Source organism: Lonchura striata, chromosome 3, assembly GCF_046129695.1.
Source record: "Lonchura striata isolate bLonStr1 chromosome 3, bLonStr1.mat, whole genome shotgun sequence".
Classification (NCBI taxonomy): Eukaryota; Metazoa; Chordata; class Aves; order Passeriformes; family Estrildidae; genus Lonchura; species Lonchura striata.
In genome coordinates, this window is record NC_134605.1 from 84,966,717 (window position 1) to 84,986,105 (window position 19,389).

Sequence of the window (19,389 nt, forward strand, 5' to 3'; positions counted from 1 at the left end):
AGTTTTAAAAGCATAAGTCAAGCTGTAAGGAAGTGTTTAGTTATGACAGCAGGGAGTGTTGAAAAATGCATCGGAAACTCCCCTGTGAGGAAAGGATTTGTAAGAGGTTTTAGATTGTGCATTTAATGTGTGTTGCAGCACCTGATGAACACCTTTTCCTCAAAATAAAGACAGGCGGATTATGATGAAATCCTGATATACCTATGCTTTTTAATAAGGAGCTCTCAATTCCATGTGGCCTGCGGGGAGATGCGGTCCGGGGAGCGCGGGCGGGGCGGGGCGGGGCGGGGAGCGACACTGACAGACGGGCACCGAGGGGAGCTGCGGCAAACCGCCGCTTTATTTACAACTTCTTACTTCGACTGAGGCAGGAAAAAACCCCAAAACCAAACCGAAGCAGAAGTGAAGCGAGCGGCTCTCCTCCGCTCCGAGGTGTAAGTACTCGGGCACGGACGGACCCGTCCGCCTACCCCAGCCCTGCCCGTCGGCGGCCGGCGCTGTCCGGGGGAAGGCGTCCCGGCCACCGGCCGAAGTTGTCGCCCGCCGCGGAGAGAAGCAGCGCCCCGTGGCCACCCGGGTCCCCGTCCCTCGGGCCGGCGCCGCCCCCGAGGACGCGGAGCGCCCCGAGCCGCCGCTCTGTCCCCGCGGCCGGCAGCCGGAGCGGGGCGGGGCGGGAGCCCCCGCCCGCGGGGACCCTCCCACCCGCCTCCCCGCCCGCCCTCCCCTCCCCGCCCCCGCGCACCGCCAGAGCTGCCCGGGGAAGCGGAGGAGAAGGAGCGTCTCCCCAGAGCCCCCCGCTGAGCCCTGGTCCGGCGATGCCGAGGGTGAAGCGGGAGGAGGAAGAGGAGGAGGAAGGGCGGCCGCTCGCAGAATAGAGGAGCGGCGGGAGCGGGGCCGGCAGCTGCCCCGCCGGGCTGCCGCAGGTACCGCGGGGCTCCCCGGCCCGCCCCGCCGGCGGCCCCCGCGCCCGCGGAGGGAGGGAGCGCCCGGCGCCCGCCCCGGCCGCCGCCGCCGCCCGGGCGCCCCGCGGAGCAGCGCGGTGTGGCAGCCCCGCCGCGCCCGTCTATGGGGCGGCGCTGAGCGGCGGCGCGGCGGGAGGGCGCCGGGGGCAGCATGAAGTCCCTGCTCTTCAGCCGCTTCCTCCTGCTGCTGCCCTGGGTGCTCATCGTCATCATCGTGCTGGACATCGACAGCAGCCGGGCTCCGCTGCCCGCGCTGTCCCCCCGCGGCGGGGCCGAGGGCGGTAGCGGCGGGGCGCGGCCGCCCGCCCCGCGGCGGCGGCCCGAGGCCGCGCTGCCCACCATCTATGCCATCACGCCCACCTACAGCCGCCCGGTGCAGAAGGCCGAGCTCACCCGCCTGGCCAACACCTTCCGGCAGGTGTCGCGGCTCCACTGGATCCTGGTGGAGGACGCGGCGGCGCGCAGCGAGCTGGTGACCCGCTTCGTGGCGGGCGCCGGGCTGCCCTGCACGCACCTGCACGTCCCCACGCCGCGCCGCTACAAGCGCCCGGGGCTGCCCCGCGCCACCGAGCAGCGCAACGCCGGCCTGGCCTGGCTGCGGCAGCGGCACCAGCACCTGCCGCCCCCGCAGCCCGGGGTGCTCTTCTTCGCCGACGACGACAACACCTACAGCCTGGAGCTGTTCCAGGAGGTGCGTGCGGGACAGGGGGGCGCGCTCGGCCGCCGCGCTCCACCGCTCCGCGCAGCCGCCCGCCGCGTCCCCATCCCCGCTCCCGGCCGCTCCCCGCCTCCCCTCTGGCTCCTGCCGTTCCCCCTCCTCAGGCTCCCGCGCGGGGCTGTTCCCCATCCCCGATTTGCGGCGAACTCGGTGTCCCTTATCCAAAAATTCCGGGCACGGCGGAATCAAGCCCGCTTCCCGCCTGGAGACCTTGCAGCGCCCGTCCCAGGCTTCCCGGGACTGCTTCTGTGTGACCACCGCTCCCTTGATTTTAAGTTTCTTGTCCCTCCTCTCCGTACTCCCCCAACTTTTTATTGCTGTTTTCTCACTTCGCTGCCGAGTTTAAGGTTTATATAAGGGATCCTATGTGGTTTTTTGTCAAAACTGGGTTGAAAAGTGCTCCTTGGTTTGTTATTTTCGGGCTGCATCCCTCTCCTTGTAGGGCAACTCCCATCAGGAGTCTCCATCCTTCAGTTTTTTCCTTGGCGCTAATGAATTAAGCCAGAGCCGGCTTCTTCACGTGGAGTTGCCTTTCTGAAGCCTTTCGCTCTTAAAAGCAGCAAATCTCTTGTGTAACGACTGAACGCTCTTTCAGGAGTCTCTTTTGTGAAGGGACCTGTTTTTGTCTTCATTGCCTCCCCTTGGTGAAGGGCTTTGTTTCATTTTGGTGGGAACTGGCAGGCGCTCGGGGCAGAGGATATCCAGCTTTCTTTCTGGGTTCCCCCTGGCAGGAAGGAGGGTGTTTAATAGGTGGACATAAAACAGTAGAAGAAAGATCATGTACATCTTATGTGACAGCTAGGAGAGTAACCTTGGCAGGGAAATGAGGCAGGGAAACAGCAAAGCAAGTTGGCAGCAGAGGACTTCAGGCATGCTGCGGTCTGTGTGTTGTGCCGGTGGACAGAGCTGTAGTCCGAGGTGAACACCCCTCCCCTGCCGCTGCTGCCGAGCTGTGCCCCTCCTGGCGTGCTTTACAGTCAATGACTTAAAGTGAACGTGATACACAGAAATGTGAAGCACATGCAATTCCTTAGGGAAAGCTGGTTTAGAAATGCTTAGGCTGGTTTGTGTTTAGGTTCATAATGCATCCCTTTCCATTTCCACTGTGTGGGAAGGTGCAGGCTCCCCATTCAACAGGGATACCCTACTTCTTTTCCCGCTTGTCATTCAGCGTTGAAGCTGCTAATTTAAGGACCTTTGCCTAAAGGCCAAACCTCTGTTGCAATTGATTTTTAAAAAATTTTCATAGCTGTGCTCAGTGCATTATAATGCAGAGTAATTTCACATAACGGTCTTTGATGTTATGGGAGTGCTCACACGTATTTGTAGAAATAAGGTTAATTTGACTGAATCTTAGGGAGTCTGTTAATAGAAACAGAAAGTACACTTTGGCACAATGAGTAACGTGGGACAAAATATATTTGGCAAATATCTATTGTTTGGAGTTTTGTTTTTTGTGGGTTTTTTTGTTTGCTTGTTTGATTTTTTGGTTTTTGTTGTTGTTGTTATTGAGTACCAATGTTAGGGACAAGCTGAAGGAACAGTATTGGCTGACGTTTCTCTTGAGTGCTCCACAGCTATTGAAAAAGAGTCGGGTCATATTTATTCTTTTAAAAGTTCTATCGTTCTACTAATTGCTGTGAATCATGAAACAGAAAGGTACAAATCACCTCTCTAATTAGCTAGGAAATGTGGGAAAATGAAGGGATAAAACTGTCTGAAGGTTCAGCCTTGAGAATTGCTAGCACAACAGGCAACCTGTGTTTCCTCTTGCTAACAAGCATTGTAACTTCCAGCATGAACCTCTGCAACCCTAAGGCTTCCCTTTCCCCTGTGTTGAGCTGCTGGGAAAGAGCTGTTTGTTCCAAGCCTTGTGTTCACAGGCAGACACACATGCATGAATGAGTTTTCCCTGAGAAATGGGGAGCTGGGTAAGCTCAGTTACAGGAGCAGAGGAGGAGCATTTGCTTCAGTTGTCGCTGCGAGTTCCTGTGGGTGTTTTTTGGGGTCTCTAAGGAGCTGCTGGCAGGGTCTCTGGGATGCACTGTTAGCAACACGGGGAATGCCCTGCAGACCTGGCAAAGTTAACGGAAGTCTATTGGCAGGCTTTGCCAACGGGATGCCCCTTTACGTGTGGGAGGTTACATTTAGAGTGAGCCAGGAGCCTGATTTTGCAGTCGAGGCACTGCTAGAGGGCTGGTTGCTTCTTGACTCGATAAAAGAAAATCCATGTATTCATGGATTCTGGCTTGACAACTCCGTGGTAAATCCTGATCTCCCTTTCAGGAACTGATTGATTTATGAACGTAAATTATACCTGTCTTCTCCAAGCACGAAAAGAACAGCTTCAGAATGCATTGTTTGCAGATGAAATCTGGTAGTAATTCCTGTTATAAAAATGGTGGTAACTATACCTGAGAGGGAATTTTTTCAGTGTGTTGCCCTGCCAGGAAAAATTCTCCAGACCAACAGCTGCTTTCCCTAAGGAAGTCTGATAAACTGTAGTCTCCTCACTAGGAGGGAGAAATTTAAATGTAGGATGAGACAGGAGCTCTGAACTCTCATTCAAGCAGCATCGTGTGCTGGCTGTGTGACTTTCAGCAGGTCGCTGGCACGGACACAGGGGTGTGCAGTCCCACAGTGCCAGCAGCACTGCGTACAGGCAGTGTGTACATTGTGCATTTGCTGCTTTATGAGACAGCAGGTCTGTCTCTCTGCGATGGCTTGCTGCTGAGTCAAAGCTGGTTCCAGGGGCAGCAGTGGGGCCTCGGGGAGATGGGAACCAAGGCTGGCTAGGACTGTAAAGCCAGCATGAGAGGAACATTTGTGTTAGGGAAATACTTTGCTCAGAGGTCAAACAAGCAGGACTGCAGAGCAGAAGGTGAGCAAGGGAACTGCACGTTGTGAAGGATTGGGTTTAAGGAAGCTCTTTTGCCGTGGGTTTCCCTGGTGTCCTTACAGGAGATGGAGCCTTTTAACAAAGCAAGGTCAGCAAAGGCTTTCCCGTCAGCTGTAGTGTATGAACCATTAGACCATGATCAAAAAGGAGCATGCTTTGACATGGAATGCCATGGGATAGCTTTTGATGATGAGCTTTTGATGAAGAAATTCTAATTTCTGCCCAAAGTACTTCTGCTTGGTGCTTATAGGAATGAGTACTTTATATTTGATGTGGAGTGAGCTGGGCCCAGTAGACCTAGGCTGAGTGTGTTTAATGGATATCAGGAAAAAAAAAAAACCCAGCTTACAGTAATATGGAAAATGTCACACTCTGTAGTAAATCTGGAACCCTTGGCTGCTGTTTATCTTTTTTTCCTAAGACCTACGATGGCATGTGGGTGGATAGATCAGTTTTTGACTGGTGAAACTATGTCCTCAAAGTTGAACTGGGTGGGGTCTAAACAGTTTCAATTGTCCCCTCTAGAATAAGGTGGAAAGCCTGGTTTGTCTTTCTGCTGCTACAGCATTGGGTCAGTTTAGCATTTCGTTAGGAAAGGTTCATCTTCCATGGAAAGGCAGCAGAGAAGGAACCAACATGTTCAGTGATTGTGAAATTCTTGAGAGTACTAAACAGGGCTGCAGCAATGATGAAGAAATATTTCCAGGAGTAGAGATATGGCTTTTAAGTTACTCCAAACTCTTTCTACTTGAGAGTGTAGTGGTGGTCAGGTAAAAAAAAATCATGCTTTTACTTTAATGCCTGTGGTCTGGCATATTGTATTTGATAATTTATTATTTTGGGGTTGAGACTTCAGAAATAATTTATGTATTTTCTGTTCAGGTATGATCTGTTCATCTGGAGGTGTCCTTGTGCATGTCTCCATCAAAAACAAGTGAGCTTTCCAAAAATACCTGTTACGTTAAAAGTCAGCCTGCATTTGTAAAAAAGACACTGAGGCCTGCAATTCCACCTATTGTATTTAAGATGTTTTACAAATGTTTCCACATGACTCACCATAGCTTCTATTTTTTACTACACACTCATTTTGGAGTGATTCTTATAGTTTCTGGTGCATTTGTGCTTCATCTTACTCCTGAATGCAAGTTATTGCAATATTGTGACTGATGCCTAGCAACTGCTGATTTCACATTTTAAACTTCCAGAAGAAAAAATCCTTAGATAATACTGGCATTCCACCTTCACAGAGAGATTTTAAAAACACGATTAACCTGAGCACTGGAAACTGAAGATATACAGCTAAGTCCCACTTCCCTTAACTCTTCACAGAATTCCTGTGTTTCTGTGTCTCAGGAATTTTCTCTGCTCTTTCCATATATTGAGTAGCTGCCTAAAGGCCATCACTTCCATGGTCCATGTTTGGATATGTATGCCAATTGGAGGAATTAGTGTTGGAGATCCACTCTGCTGTTGATTGTGCAGACTGCCCTGAAAGCTTCGAAGGTGAGGGGTGAGCAGCATGAGGAGTACAAGAAGAGGAGTGAAGGTCTTCAATATCTGTCTGAAAGTGAGCTTGCTGCTTTCAAAAACACACTGAGATTTAGAGATTCCTGTCTAGGTTATTTCTGCCACTTTTGCTTGTGTTTTGTTCAGACACCTAAACTGAGATATATTTGCAATTAAGATGCTCATATCTAAAACCATGTTCCCTCTCCCTACCACCGTCAGGCTTCTGGTCATCAATGTCCAGAATTTCATAGCCATGTTTGCTGGGTGCCTAGAGCATGAAAGTGTGGCACATTCCACTGTCTTGTCTGAGTGCAGGGAGAGGATTTGCAGACTGGGTCTCCTTAGAGATATCCACACTAACATGATTGGATACAGCCTTGCAGCATGGAATTCAGAGTAGATCACAGCCCTGATTCTTATTTCTAAGGGGTAAAGAAACCCAACCCAAACTTGAGAAGCTTAGCAGTAAGTCCTTTTGCCCACTGAGTTGTGGGCCAGAATTCATTTTGATGTAGCTGTTTCCTGCACATGAGTGCCCTAATATGGTGGTAGAGTTGAAGCTGGAAAGGAGGTCTGAGAGGACAGAGCTCATCCTGCTCTCCCTAAGCTGAGGTAGTCTTTACAGGTAGCTCAGGACTCAAAGAGCCACATAATCAGATTGAAAGAGTTTTCTTGTGTCTGTCCCTGCCCTTCTCTCTCAAAAGGTATATATGAAGGTGGCAGGTATTCTAATGGCTTTTAACAGTCATTTCAGTAGCCCAAAAAAAGAATTCATTGTTTATTAAAAATAGAACAGAAATATTTGCAGACATTGCATGTCACACAGCCTTCAGTTTTCCTGTGATCATCTTTGTAAAATATTTTGAGGGGAACTCAAAAAATGCATTATAAAAGAGGTGAATATTTACTATTTATTCCATCTTTGACTAGGAAAGTGTTAGTGTTCCTTCAATAACACTTACATAACTGTCCTAATTTTTATACACTGTATTAAGCTAACTTCTGTGTATTTTTAAATGGATATATTTATACAAAAGATTTTAAAGTAGTATAAGTGAATCTCTTTATCATTGAAAATGTTGTATCTCTTGGAGCTGGTTGGAAAAATCAGATTTTTATAATAGTCTTTAAAATAACATTCAGTAGTCTAGACAGAATTAAATATTAGCTTGCAGTCATTAGTTATTTTTTTCAGAATAAAAAGTGATCCAAATATGAGTTAGCAGTGCATTAAATACCTTTCTAGTATATAAATGATTTAGAAGTACATGACAGATTTTAAATGCACACTGACATTTTTCTTCCACATAGACATGTAATACCTATGCTAAAGAGGCTGGATTAGAGAAGACTGGCAGAGAAAGAAATAGCTTAAAAATGAGAGGAAACAGTAACAAAAAAAAAAGGAAAAAAAAAAAAGGCTATTTGAAACAGGTTTTTGCTTGGTTACAAAGTACCAAATACTCTCTGTTTCTGCACTGGCAGCAGCAGTTTTACCTGTGAAACTGATACTGTTACTGTGAAATTAATTACACCGGGTCAGCAGCTCTTCAGAGGTACAGTGAACACAACCCAGTAGAATGATAGGGAGTAGAATGAGGCAACCAGTAAATAGAAGGGCCCAGAAGTAAAATGAGTAGCAAATGTTTTGGAAGTTGTCCCAGTTCACAGAAATTGGCTGCTAACTGCTTTAGTTAAATTTGGTACAGTTTTCTTCTGCAGGGAAGCAATATTGACATTTGTGCCCAAGGATGCTGGTATAATTTAGAAGCATTAGTCATGTACCTTATATATAAAATGTTGCTAAAAGAAAAGGGAGAATTAATCTATCCTCCCTCTGCAATGTAGATTGTGTACAAATCAGCAGAGGAGGTTTAGAGTAGATGCTTGGAAAGAAAGCTTTCTAGCAGGGAGAATGGTGAAGCAGAGCACCTGTGAGACCTGCAGAAGAAGCTACATCAAGGAATGACAATTTTTTGATTTGTAGATCCTTTCTACAAATGTTCCCATGGAGAATACGCTTCACAGTCAAATTTGCCAACAATAAACTTGCCTTTTGAAGTTCCTAACCCCTAAACATCCCAATCCCTGAACCACAAAAGCCACTGGCACAGGTTTTCTATGCCTTAGCATCTCCTTTGAAATGATGATAAGTGGGGGCAGGTGCTCAGCCCAAAGGCTCAGTAAACAGCCACAGCATCAGGCTGAGCTGAGCCATAGTGCTCTCATGTAAGTTTTGTTGAAGCAGAATTTGGCTTAAATGGCTTGTGAGTAATGCAGAGAACTGTGTGAGAACTGACAGGGAACCTGGCTGTGTTGATGCTTTAACCCATAACATTTTGTCCTGAGGAACTGTTGTAGTGAAGGAGCTCTAGATCCTGTCTTCGGTAGTAATAAATCAGAATTTTGCATAGAAATCTGCTGGAGTATCAGTGGGATGGGCAGGGGTGTGGGGTAGGATGGTGAGCATGGATGTGAATCTGTAGCCTGAGCACGACAGATCACAAATCATACAGGGGTTGAAATGACAGGGGAAAAAAGCTTGTGAGGTGTGGCCGTAGGTTTGCCCTCACAGAGGGCTTTGAATCCCAAACAGAAACACATTGACATTGTGCTGCAAAAACAGCAGGATGGTTGTTCCAGTCTGGAAGCCTTTTCACTATAGGAAGTACAGCCATGCTTCCTTTTCTCTGATTTGCCTTCATTTCCCTTGGGTTTTTATATTTTGTTACTGGCTTGGTATCTTCCCTATCCATCAGTCCAGTGCATCCCATTAAGCAGCTTTTCTTGATTGACTAATGAGATGCTAAATTTAGCAATGCTTTTATCACTGTCTTTTATTCCTCAGCTCCATTTCCTGCATTTCACTCATTTCACTTGCTATTCTTCAGTGGTTACTCTGTTGTTACTGTATTTACTGCTGTATGCCCATCACCTGACTGGCATTTCTTCCATCAATTGCTACTCATCTCTCCTGTCATTTCCTTGCCAACTCCTTCCCAGTTCTCCTCCCCCTCCTATTTCATTCAGGTTTGCTCTACCATCTTCCCCACCCAGTACATCACTCCCCTCCGAAGCCCAAGATCCCCTTTCAAAAGGTAAACAGAGGACAAAAGCATTTCTACCTTAAGAGAGCTGTCCAAGCCAGGCAGGATGAATCCTGCTGGTGGGGTCCTATCTCTGCTCATTAACTGCAGAAGTCTAACTAGGACAGGGCAGATGCTTGACTTGCAGGGAGTGAAGTGTAAGATGAATACCATTCATGTAAGCTACCAGGACTTTAATTCTGAGTGTTAACACAGCTTGTGCTACCGTTGTTACAATGACAGATAGAAAAGTCTTTTAGGAAGCTGTTGGTAAGTCCTATGATTTTTGACAGTTGTTTAACACACAGCTCTAAAGGTATTCAGATTTAACACATTTTTGAATAATTTTTTTGTGTCCCGATGATTAGCAGCATAAAATTCCAGGTGCAAGCTGGCCTTTTAATCCAAATAATAGCTTTCCCCCCATCATACATAAATACAGCCTTCACATATCAGTGTGTTAACTACAGTAATGCTACTCTCAGAAGATTAAAAGAAATATTTCTACTTTCATCTGTCTAGCATATCCCAAGGCTGTGAGGTATTTCAGAATTAGCATAAATACTGGTCTAGATGCGCTCTTTCAGCTTTTACTTAAAGGAATTGCTGTATTCTTGACACCTGTTTATTTCATTCTTCAAAAATGTAACCTGCAAGAATAAAGTCATCCAAGGACAGAAGTAAGAGCTCTGTAAGGGGTTACATCTGACGTGTGGTGGCTTTACTGACAACTCACAGACACTGAGATTGACCCAAGATTATTAGTTTAAAACTTCTTGGGTCATTTCATGCTGGTTTTATGAGGTCAGTGAAATACATTTAATTGACAAGGCTTTCGAAAACACTGTGTATTGTAGTGTATTAATGTAAATCTATCTGGTTCTGCCAGCATAGATGCTGAGGCCACTATTGACCCAGTTCAGAAGTCATGTGTAACCTGGCTCATTTTGTATAGAGCTCCCAAACTTTTACTGTGCACACAGGCAGGACATGGGTGCACTGTGCTCTGGCCACTCCCTTGCAGTCAGAGTATGCCTGCCTTTGGCTTGTGGCATTTTGATTTTAGGTACAGACAGTTGGCACAGGACAGCCAAAGTACTGCAATTCTGAACACTAATAATTTGTTCAGGTATCCACACCCTCCAGGAAGTATTAATGGCACCATGTGTGTTTATCTTGTGATATTTACTGGTGCAGCATAGTTGGGCAAATGCAGCTTGATGGTGCTGTGTAGATACGCCCAACAGGCTGATTCCCTGTGTCCATGTTTGGATGTTAATGTAAACAGGCTGTTAGCAAAATAAGCAAAAGAGATACGTCATTAAAACCAGAGCTAAAAGATCTTAGTGAGAAGGTTTGGCCAATGTCCATACCCAAATAGCTAATTGCTAACTTTGCATTTACTACATGGAGGAGTGGGAGAGATTGGAAAGTTAAACTTAAGCAGGGAGAACAGTTGCAGGTAAATATTTATCAATAACCTTAGAAAGATTCATGGCAGCCTCTCACTGGCAATTAACCAGGCAATGGCTCGGAGAGAATCCATATCACAAGAATTCCCTATACTGCCAGCTGAATACATACTCTGCTCTTATGCACTATGGGCTGCTGCTATTGAGTGAAATGTTCTAGCTTGCTGCAACAGTTACTAGGGTAGAGGAGAGGAATTTTTGATAAACAAATCTGAAGATATACAAATAATCAGCAGGAGAGAAGGTGCATATTTTTCTTCTGTGTGTGCCTACATTTTTGTGGATTTTTAAATATGTATTTTATAGTTTATGTGAAGTAAGTTCTAAGAATCTGCTAATGTTTCTAGCTTAGAAATGTGAACCACGCTGATGTGATGTCTTTGTTTTTTCCTGGCGTGACTCCTACGAGTCTTGATAATATGCATGATAAATCTTTCACCTTGGCAGAGAGAGAGGGAAGTGTTTAATATTTAACCAAGGTTGTCTTTTATTTCAGCATCCATCGATAGGGGACTGTGGTTACAAATATGTAAAACTGTGTTTGTTTTTGCTGAGAAGAGTGCTTGGAAGGAAAAAGGGATAACCTTTCCCCAAGGAGTAAGTTTCAATTACAACAAAAGACAAGACTGTTTTTAGAATAGATCAAATTAAGCCCACATTACATTGAAATAGTTTAATACTTGTTTAAATAGAACAATTTTTAAAGCACAGTAGTTAAAATAGTGGCTTTTGAACCAGTGTGGTTAAGTTGTGCAAGATGCTGTGTCAGTGTACTCTCTTGGTCAAGTTCTCACGCCAGACTGTCTGATTTTCCCAGGGGGAGCAGTGTGTCAGGGTTTGTGTCATATTATCTCCTGTTTACTGGGGAAAATGGACCACTGAACCAGTTATCTGAAGTCACTGAATCACACTCATAATCTTTACGGTTAGAAAAGACCTCCAAGATCGAGTCCAGTCTTTGTCTAAATACCACATCAACTAAACCATAGCACTAAGTGCCATATCCAGTTTATTGAACACTTCTAGGGATGGTCACTCCATCACTTCTCTGGGCAGCCCATTCCAATGCCTGACAAGACTTTCAGTGAAGAATTTTCCTGATGCCAACCTGAACCTTCTCTGGCACAGCCTGAGGCTGTTTCCTAATGGTACCTGGGAGAAGAGGCTGACCCCCACTTGGCTCCACCCCACTTTCAGACAGTTGGGGAGTGATAAGGTCCCCCCGAGCCTCCAGGTTGAGCACCCCCAGCTCCCTCAGCTGCTCCTTACAGGACTCACTTTCTAGACCCTTCACCAGTTTTGCTGCCCTTCTCTGGATATGCCCCTGCACTTCAATGCCCTTCTTGAAGTGACTCCCAGTCATGGACACTTCTTGCTACAGTAATTTTTGCATACCTATGGCTTCTTCTATGCTAGATAAGGACCACACTTCCAGTTTTGCTTTTAGTTAATTTACATCACTGGGAAAAACTGCTGGTGGTGATAATAAACATCCTGCCTGGCCTGCTTTCTGTCCTTCTCAGAAATTTAGCAGAGGTTTTAAAGGGAAAATACAGAAGTTAAAAAGACTAAGGCTTAGCAATCTTTTTTTCATGAATCCTCAATAGATCTGAGCTGCATCTCAGGTCTGCTGCAGGTAGGAAAGAGTTGTGTGTCATAACGTCCTCTATTCAATTCATTTTTAACAAGTCCCAAACTAATTGTACTTGTCCTAGTGAAGTGTGTATTAATAATTATATTTTTCTCTCACTGGGTTTCTGTAGTATCTCAGCTATCTACAGACATAAGCCCACTGCCAGAATGCTGCAGTCTTGTAGAAAAAAAGATCTGCTATGCCTTTGAAAACCCAAACAAGAACAAAACTCCCTGTTTTTTCACAGCTTTAAAAACTCTTGGTATAAAAGATATCACGAATAGGGTGTTTAAAGTAGAATTGAGATGCCTATGGACTACAGAACTGGAGATTCACAGAAGATGAGTGGGCCCAGGCAGCTCTTGGGCTACAATTGCTTTTGAATGCCCAGCCTTGATGATCGATGCGGGTGTGCAGCAGCGCTCCCAGGAAAGCCGGCTGGGAGCGCCGGCAGTGACGCTGTGCCTGCCTCTTGCAGATGCGGACGACGCGCAAGGTGTCGGTGTGGCCCGTGGGGCTGGTGGGAGGCCGGCGCTACGAGCGCCCGGTCGTGGAGAACGGCAAAGTGGTCGGCTGGTACACGGGCTGGAGAGCTGACAGGCCCTTTGCTATTGACATGGCAGGTGAGGCTCGCTTACGATACATGAATGTTTCCATTTCTCAATTTAAGCAGCTTCTTAAACTGCCGGAGTGCTGGCAGAGTGTACATACAGCCCTTTGGCACTAACTATGCTGGAAGTCTAAGCTTGTACATCTTATCTAATTAATTTGCTGCTTGGTGGTATCTGAACTTACTTTAATTTGTTCTTATTTTTATGTGGCAACTTGGCTTTTATGTTGTGTGAATTGTCTATTTGAAACAAGTTAATTGTAAATTAATTCATCCTAGCAATTCTTGCAAGCAGTCCCTGCCTGTCATTTTGTCATCAGTCTAAACTAGGCGGCATAAATACAGACCTTCTTAAGACTTCATGTTGTAAAATGCTACTTTATCATGAAATTATTCATGTTGCATTGGTTATTTGGAATGACAGAGATAACTGTAGATGGATATAGTTTGAAACACTGGGCTTAGGGGAAATATCACTGACAGCTGTTGCCTGGTAGACGAAGGCAAAAAAGCTTCAAAATGAATCTAATCAATCTTCTGCAGTGAAGTTTGCACACCACACAGCTCTGTCTTACTGACAGTCCATGCTTAGACAATCTTTTGTATACATTCACAACTGCCACACGAATCACCACTGTACACAGGTCCAATTTCTAATATAGCAGAAGCTGGTTTCCCAGAAAATGATATGGTATTTGCACTTAGACATCTTCTGTACTCATGAGAGAAGAGAAGTAAGAATACAAGGGCAAGAATAGGGTAGAAATAGCCACTTTTTTAAAATCCTGATAACCCTATGTTTTGAGAGAGGGAAAAGGACAGTTTCCAGTTCTTTCTCATCTTAACAGAGTATTATTATATTAATTTAAATTACTGATAAAAATATGTACAGTATTTACAGTCCAAGTGGTTAAAGAGTAAATAAAGGAGAACTAATGGTTGTTATCACCGCAAAGACAAAAAGGTAATCAAGTGAATTTTTCTGCACTGTAGAGACATTTCACATCAATACCACGACCTAGCATAAAAATAAGTATTTGGGTGTTCACATGAAGACATTTCTCAGGGGTGAAGCAGGTATTCAATGCTCAAAACTATGCAGTGTGTCAGACACTGCAGCTGTGCAGTTGAACAGTCCCCATGAATTTACAGAAACATATTAATATTGGATTCTAGAAGGGATTACTGATGGCACTATAAAGGTGAGAGTGTGGCTCATAATTCATCAGCAGCAGGCAGAAAGCCATTACACAACATTGGCCAAGGGACTCTAACCTAGACATGAAGGTATACATGGAAAGTTCTTAAGTTGTTTACCTTGCAGATAACTGGCTAAATTACTGGCCTGAGGGAAAAGCAGCTCCATTAGGAGCATTCCCTGCTTGTTCTTTGACCAAAGACATGTAAGGGAGGGTCATACAGACAAAACCCCCCCCAAAACTTACAGGAAGTTAATTGCACGCCACAAAGAAAGAGTTACTATTTTGCGAGAGAACTTTTAATTAGTCTTCAAAAAATACTGAATTTCATTTTTAATTTTAGCAAGGAAAGAAATAAATGCAGTGTAGACTGCTAAAAAAATGATGTGAAATTTGCATCTTTATTCCCCTCAGGAATACAGAGTCAGGGCACAAACAGAACAGAACTGCAAATCCAGAGCTCCATAGGCATCTGAGCAGGTGCAGGCTACAAGATGCATGTCAACATGCAGTTTCCTATCCTCTCCTGACTTCCCAACACACCTCCAGGGATTTGCTACCAAACCTAAGTCCATGCTGTAGTCCATTGTTGGCATTTTTCCATTTTTTCCATACACAAGCAACTTAGGTTATACCGAATGCTGCACATAAGAAACATCAAAGATCTCTTTAAAATATTGCCATGCAAACAGGATAGGTGCATACAGTAATACTGATATGGAGACATATCAGCTGTCTACAGTTAATGTTCTGTGCTCGTGTCCCAGTGCACTGGTGAGGAGCTCCCTTTGGTTTAGTGAATGATCTTTCACAGTGATTATCACAAAAATTTGATCATGACTCTGGGTTTGAACAGAGGGATGGCTTAAAAGGTTTGGGATCACCAATTTAACTTGTGGCTTTTCAGAGGAAGCACATCCTTGACTTTATGCACATAAAATTCTTATTCTAGACAGCAAAATACAAGGCCAAATTCAGGTCCTGCTGATTTCATTGGGCTCAGCTCAATGACCCTAACTGGCCAACCTCCCCAGATTCTTTGAAACACACTTGCTCATGGCAATCACATTACGTCAGCTCATTAAACATTGGTTATTTATTTTGAGAAATTTGTGGCTGATACTGCTATTCTCCAATGCTAAACTGGATTCAGAAAGCAAAGCAATCGTTTCCTGTGTTGCTTCTTGCCTGGCAACCAACACACCGTATGAATTAGTTCTGGTATTTCCAAAGTTCTGCTTCAGTTTTCAATCAAGGCGGGTTCTAGGGTTTGACATTGACTTGCTTACCCTTGGGGAAGAAAAGTGAGAGAGAAGGTAGAAAGCAAAAACTGTGGAAAAAACTCATTTAGTATGGATGTGATTCCAAGTCTTCTATATTAAATGCTGTTTTACTTCTGGCCTGTTCCTAGTGCCAGAATTTTGGATCTCTCAAAAAAATAAGTTAGATTGTGATTCTCCTAATGTGAAAGCTGTTCAAGAAGGCAGATGCTTGCTTTGCATTAGCATTTCAGGAGCTACTTCAGTCACAGAGATGAATATGTGACTGTAAATCACTAGACCAGCAGATTTTGGGTCCAGAGCTCATTAACTGTGCCCTAGGCACCTCTGCTAGGGCCAGAGCAACCACCTTTTTTTATTGTATTTTCTTAAAATTTTGTTATAGTCATGAGATCTTCAGTACATCTCATATTTCTTAGGGTTCCCTGAGCAAAATGCCAGTCTATTCACAGCACTACAAAACATGGCATATTTTAACTGAATCTGAAAGTGTCCCTGCTGGAAGTCACAAACAAAAAAATTCTAAGTGGTACGGCAGCCAGCACTCAAAACCCCTCCAAAGCCAAAACAAAACACCAACCTCTCCTCCCATCCAAGGATAAATACAGTTTTAAACACTGCGTTTATAATCAAGTGCCTTTTCCATGGTGGATTAATGTCAGCAGATCCATTTGTTCCTAACTACAAAACCTCCTGGTTAGACATCTCTGCCTTACTGCAACCCAAAAAGTACACCACCAGGGAGAACAGAACTTGAAAGCCATAGAACCCAAGCAAAGGTGGGATCTTGATCTATGTGGAAACCAGAACATCTGTTCCAACATCGCCACAGAGCATTAGCATTTATACATTCCAGAAATGATAAACACTCAAGTTTCTAGCTTGCCTTCAGCTACTATCCTATCTAGAACATCCAGGAAGCAAAGGCATTAACCATGACAACAAAATCTTTAAACCCTGGCTAAAATTTAACTGGATGAAGAAAGAGTTCTGCCTTTTAACAGAAGCCATTGATCTAACACAAGTCAAGGTGTGAATTAACAGAAACAGCTTACATTGAAAGAAGAACAGATGTAATATCTGCCATATCTCCCAGGTATCTTGTCCTCCAACAAATTAATTCCTATCTAGGTGGCTCTTCAGCCAATTAGATTTAATTTATAACCTTGTATAAAACACCAAAAAACCCCTGAAACACCTCTTCACACTCCAGCTATGAAATTGTCTTGTGGCATCTCATGTGAAATAAAGCCCAGTAAGACCTTGTAGGAATACTGACTAAGTAAAATAACTGTATGCATGTAAGCACTGTTCAATTATGCTAGAGAGACAGTAATCCCAGCTAAATCCCTGTTTAGTGATAGAATTCAAAACAACAGTGTCTTTTCATCTATTAGCACAGGATCATTATCTACTGAAAGAAATAATTAGAGCCAGTCTGGTCAAAACTTGAGCTGTTTCTTCTATTTCTGGCATCAATATGATACATATGATAAAGTCAACTTAAAGTTGTCACTAGAAAGTGGTTTTCTCTCAAATCCATCTTATAAAATGTCATTTTTGCATGTCATTTGAAAATAAAACAATTATAAAGCAGAGCTGAAGAACCTCCTTGAATTATTTTATCTCTTTAAGTTGCTGCTTTACTGGATTCTTTTAACAAACAAAGACTGCATGGACCCTGACCAAGGAAACAAACCTTAGGCTAGTCAGTGCACAGTAGCCTCAGCTCTTCCCAAATTATTACATTTGGCTACCAAGAGCACGGGGATAGAGCCCACCTTTTACTACATCATGGCCAGGCTACAAGGAGTGAGGAGCAAGTCTGCACTGCAGGGTGTTGGGTAAGCCCTGTCCATGCAGACACCTATTCTCCACCTCAGGCAGGACAGGATGTATAAAGCTACATCAAAAGTTTAATGTATAAATGTTTTCTGTGTCCATCAGTGAACTGGGACATGTTCACACCCAACCCACAGACTTCATCAGGGTCCAAATCCTTACTGAAAACAAACAAACAAACTTCCTGGTGTCTTCCTTTGCTTCCTACAAACAAGACCATGATAAAGTTGTTTCAGTGTGCCTTTCTTTACATGTCATGTAGTAATTACTTCTTTATATTTTCCTCTTCAAAAGGCTCCTGTAATAGTTACAGATACTTTCAAGGAAAATACAGCAGCAAGGTAATTTTACTAAAAGGGACTCAGAATTACATTTAGTTATAGAAAGCTATGCTAAATTTTAAACTGATAAATTTTTAATGGCTTTAGAGTTAAATGTTCTTGGAGTTTTCCAGAACTGATGTCAAAACTGTTACTACATGTGTCATAAAAGGGACAGCTGGAACCACTCTGAACTGATGAAGAAAGGATTTCTTTGGTAGGCTTGGCAATCAGACAAAAGGAATTAGTTACAAATATAATTTTTCTTTACAAGTCTATCAGTTGAGTTTTTGATTCATAGTTAAAGAAGCATACATATGACTGAGCATTGCTGAAGGAAAACAGAAGAGTTCTATAAATAATGGCAAATTAGAGATTCACGGTAGCTTCTTCAGAGAGGATGAGTATGTTCAAACCAGTGATTTCTCAGTTTGCAGTCTTCCTTCAAGGAACCTGATGCATGTTAGTAGAGAAAAGCATTGCAGAGAGGTGTGTACACTGAATAAATCCTTTGAGCCGTGCTGTGCCAGGCTCAGACAAGCTGAGACTGCCTGGCAGACCACTGATGCTGAAAGTCATTCCCAAGGCAGAGCATTAGTATGACTTGTCTTTCCTCAACAAGGCTGTTAAAAATCTAAAGGCTAAAGCTATCTAAATATCAGAGTTGTAACATATTTTAACCTTTTTTCCTGACTCTCACCTTGAAGTGTAGAATGGTTTGTACAGTACGAATTTCATAGATTTTATTTTACTTATAATTGAGTTTTATTTCTTAATTAAAAATAGAAAGGAAGAATAACCCAAGATTTTAGCAATACCTGACTTTCAGGCAAGAGAGCATATATTACCTACATGATGGGACATTAAGATTTAACATGTTGAAAATATGGTGCAATTAAAAAAAAATCTGATTGTATCTTAAGGGCAAACCAAAACAAAACAATACAATGTAGGATGTACAAACCTACCAAATATTGTATAACCACACAATCAGATTTACACATTTTTAAAAAGAACATGGGAGATTTCTAGACATAAGTATATCTGCACAAAAATGTAAGGCCTAAAGGTTTTTCTCAACCTTTTTTCCTGTCTCCCTCTCTCCAAGGATTTGCTGTGAGTCTTCAAGTGATCCTGTCGCATCCCAAAGCCGTATTCAAGCGTCGTGGTTCTCAACCAGGAATGCAAGAATCTGATTTTCTGAAACAGATAACAACAGTGGAGGAACTGGAGCCAAAAGCAAACAACTGCACAAAGGTACCGATTGCTACACTTTGTGAAAAGCTTTCGTGTCATCTCTGCAGATGATTTACTGACACACATGGTACTTTCTAGGTTCTTGTATGGCACACCCGAACAGAGAAAGTGAATCTAGCTAACGAGCCAAAGTACCACCTGGACACAATCAACATTGAGGTATGACGGGGGGACAGTCCCACGGCAAGGGCAGGACAATGGACGCACCAGCGCGTGTTCCAGTTCAGACAGCTAAACTCATCTGCTTCTGCCTGAGACCTGACAGACTTCTGTGGAAACAAAAGGAAGCTTTCAGAGACTCTAATAAGCAAATCAAGTGGATGTGCTTTGTTCTAACTTGTCTGCATGCATTTCTGAACTCTCAGCTTAATAAACCGACACTTACCTTCGTTTTAATGCTCTTTCACAGATAAACATGGCTGTAATGGAGTATTTTCAAAATTATTATTTATGTATATACTTTTTGTATTTATCCAGCTTAATGGTGCAATTATAAACTGATTTTAACTCACAAACTGTTGGTCTAAATATCTGTATAAATGGATCCTCCAAACTGAACATGTTTTACTTCATTAAAAGTAGCAAACAGGTCATACAACAAT

General features: G+C 43.8%; 1 protein-coding gene across 2 annotated transcripts; it reads left to right on the forward strand.

Moving 5' to 3' along the window:
• Window positions 1-1,045: 1,045 nt before the first annotated feature.
• On the forward strand, window positions 1,046-19,302 carry B3GAT2 (beta-1,3-glucuronyltransferase 2). 2 transcript variants are annotated; one of them, XM_021554212.2, is made up of 4 exons: window positions 1,046-1,653; window positions 12,758-12,902; window positions 18,639-18,787; window positions 18,866-19,302. In XM_021554212.2, the coding sequence occupies exons 1-4, from the start codon at window positions 1,114-1,116 to the stop codon at window positions 18,950-18,952; spliced, it is 921 nt and encodes a 306-aa protein (XP_021409887.1). In that variant the 5' UTR covers window positions 1,046-1,113; the 3' UTR covers window positions 18,953-19,302. The 2 variants fall into 2 exon arrangements, with proteins under 2 accessions (XP_021409887.1, XP_077638477.1); XM_077782351.1 differs by lacking the exon at window positions 1,046-1,653 and adding an exon at window positions 11,224-11,243.
• The last annotated feature ends 87 nt before the right edge of the window (window positions 19,303-19,389 follow it).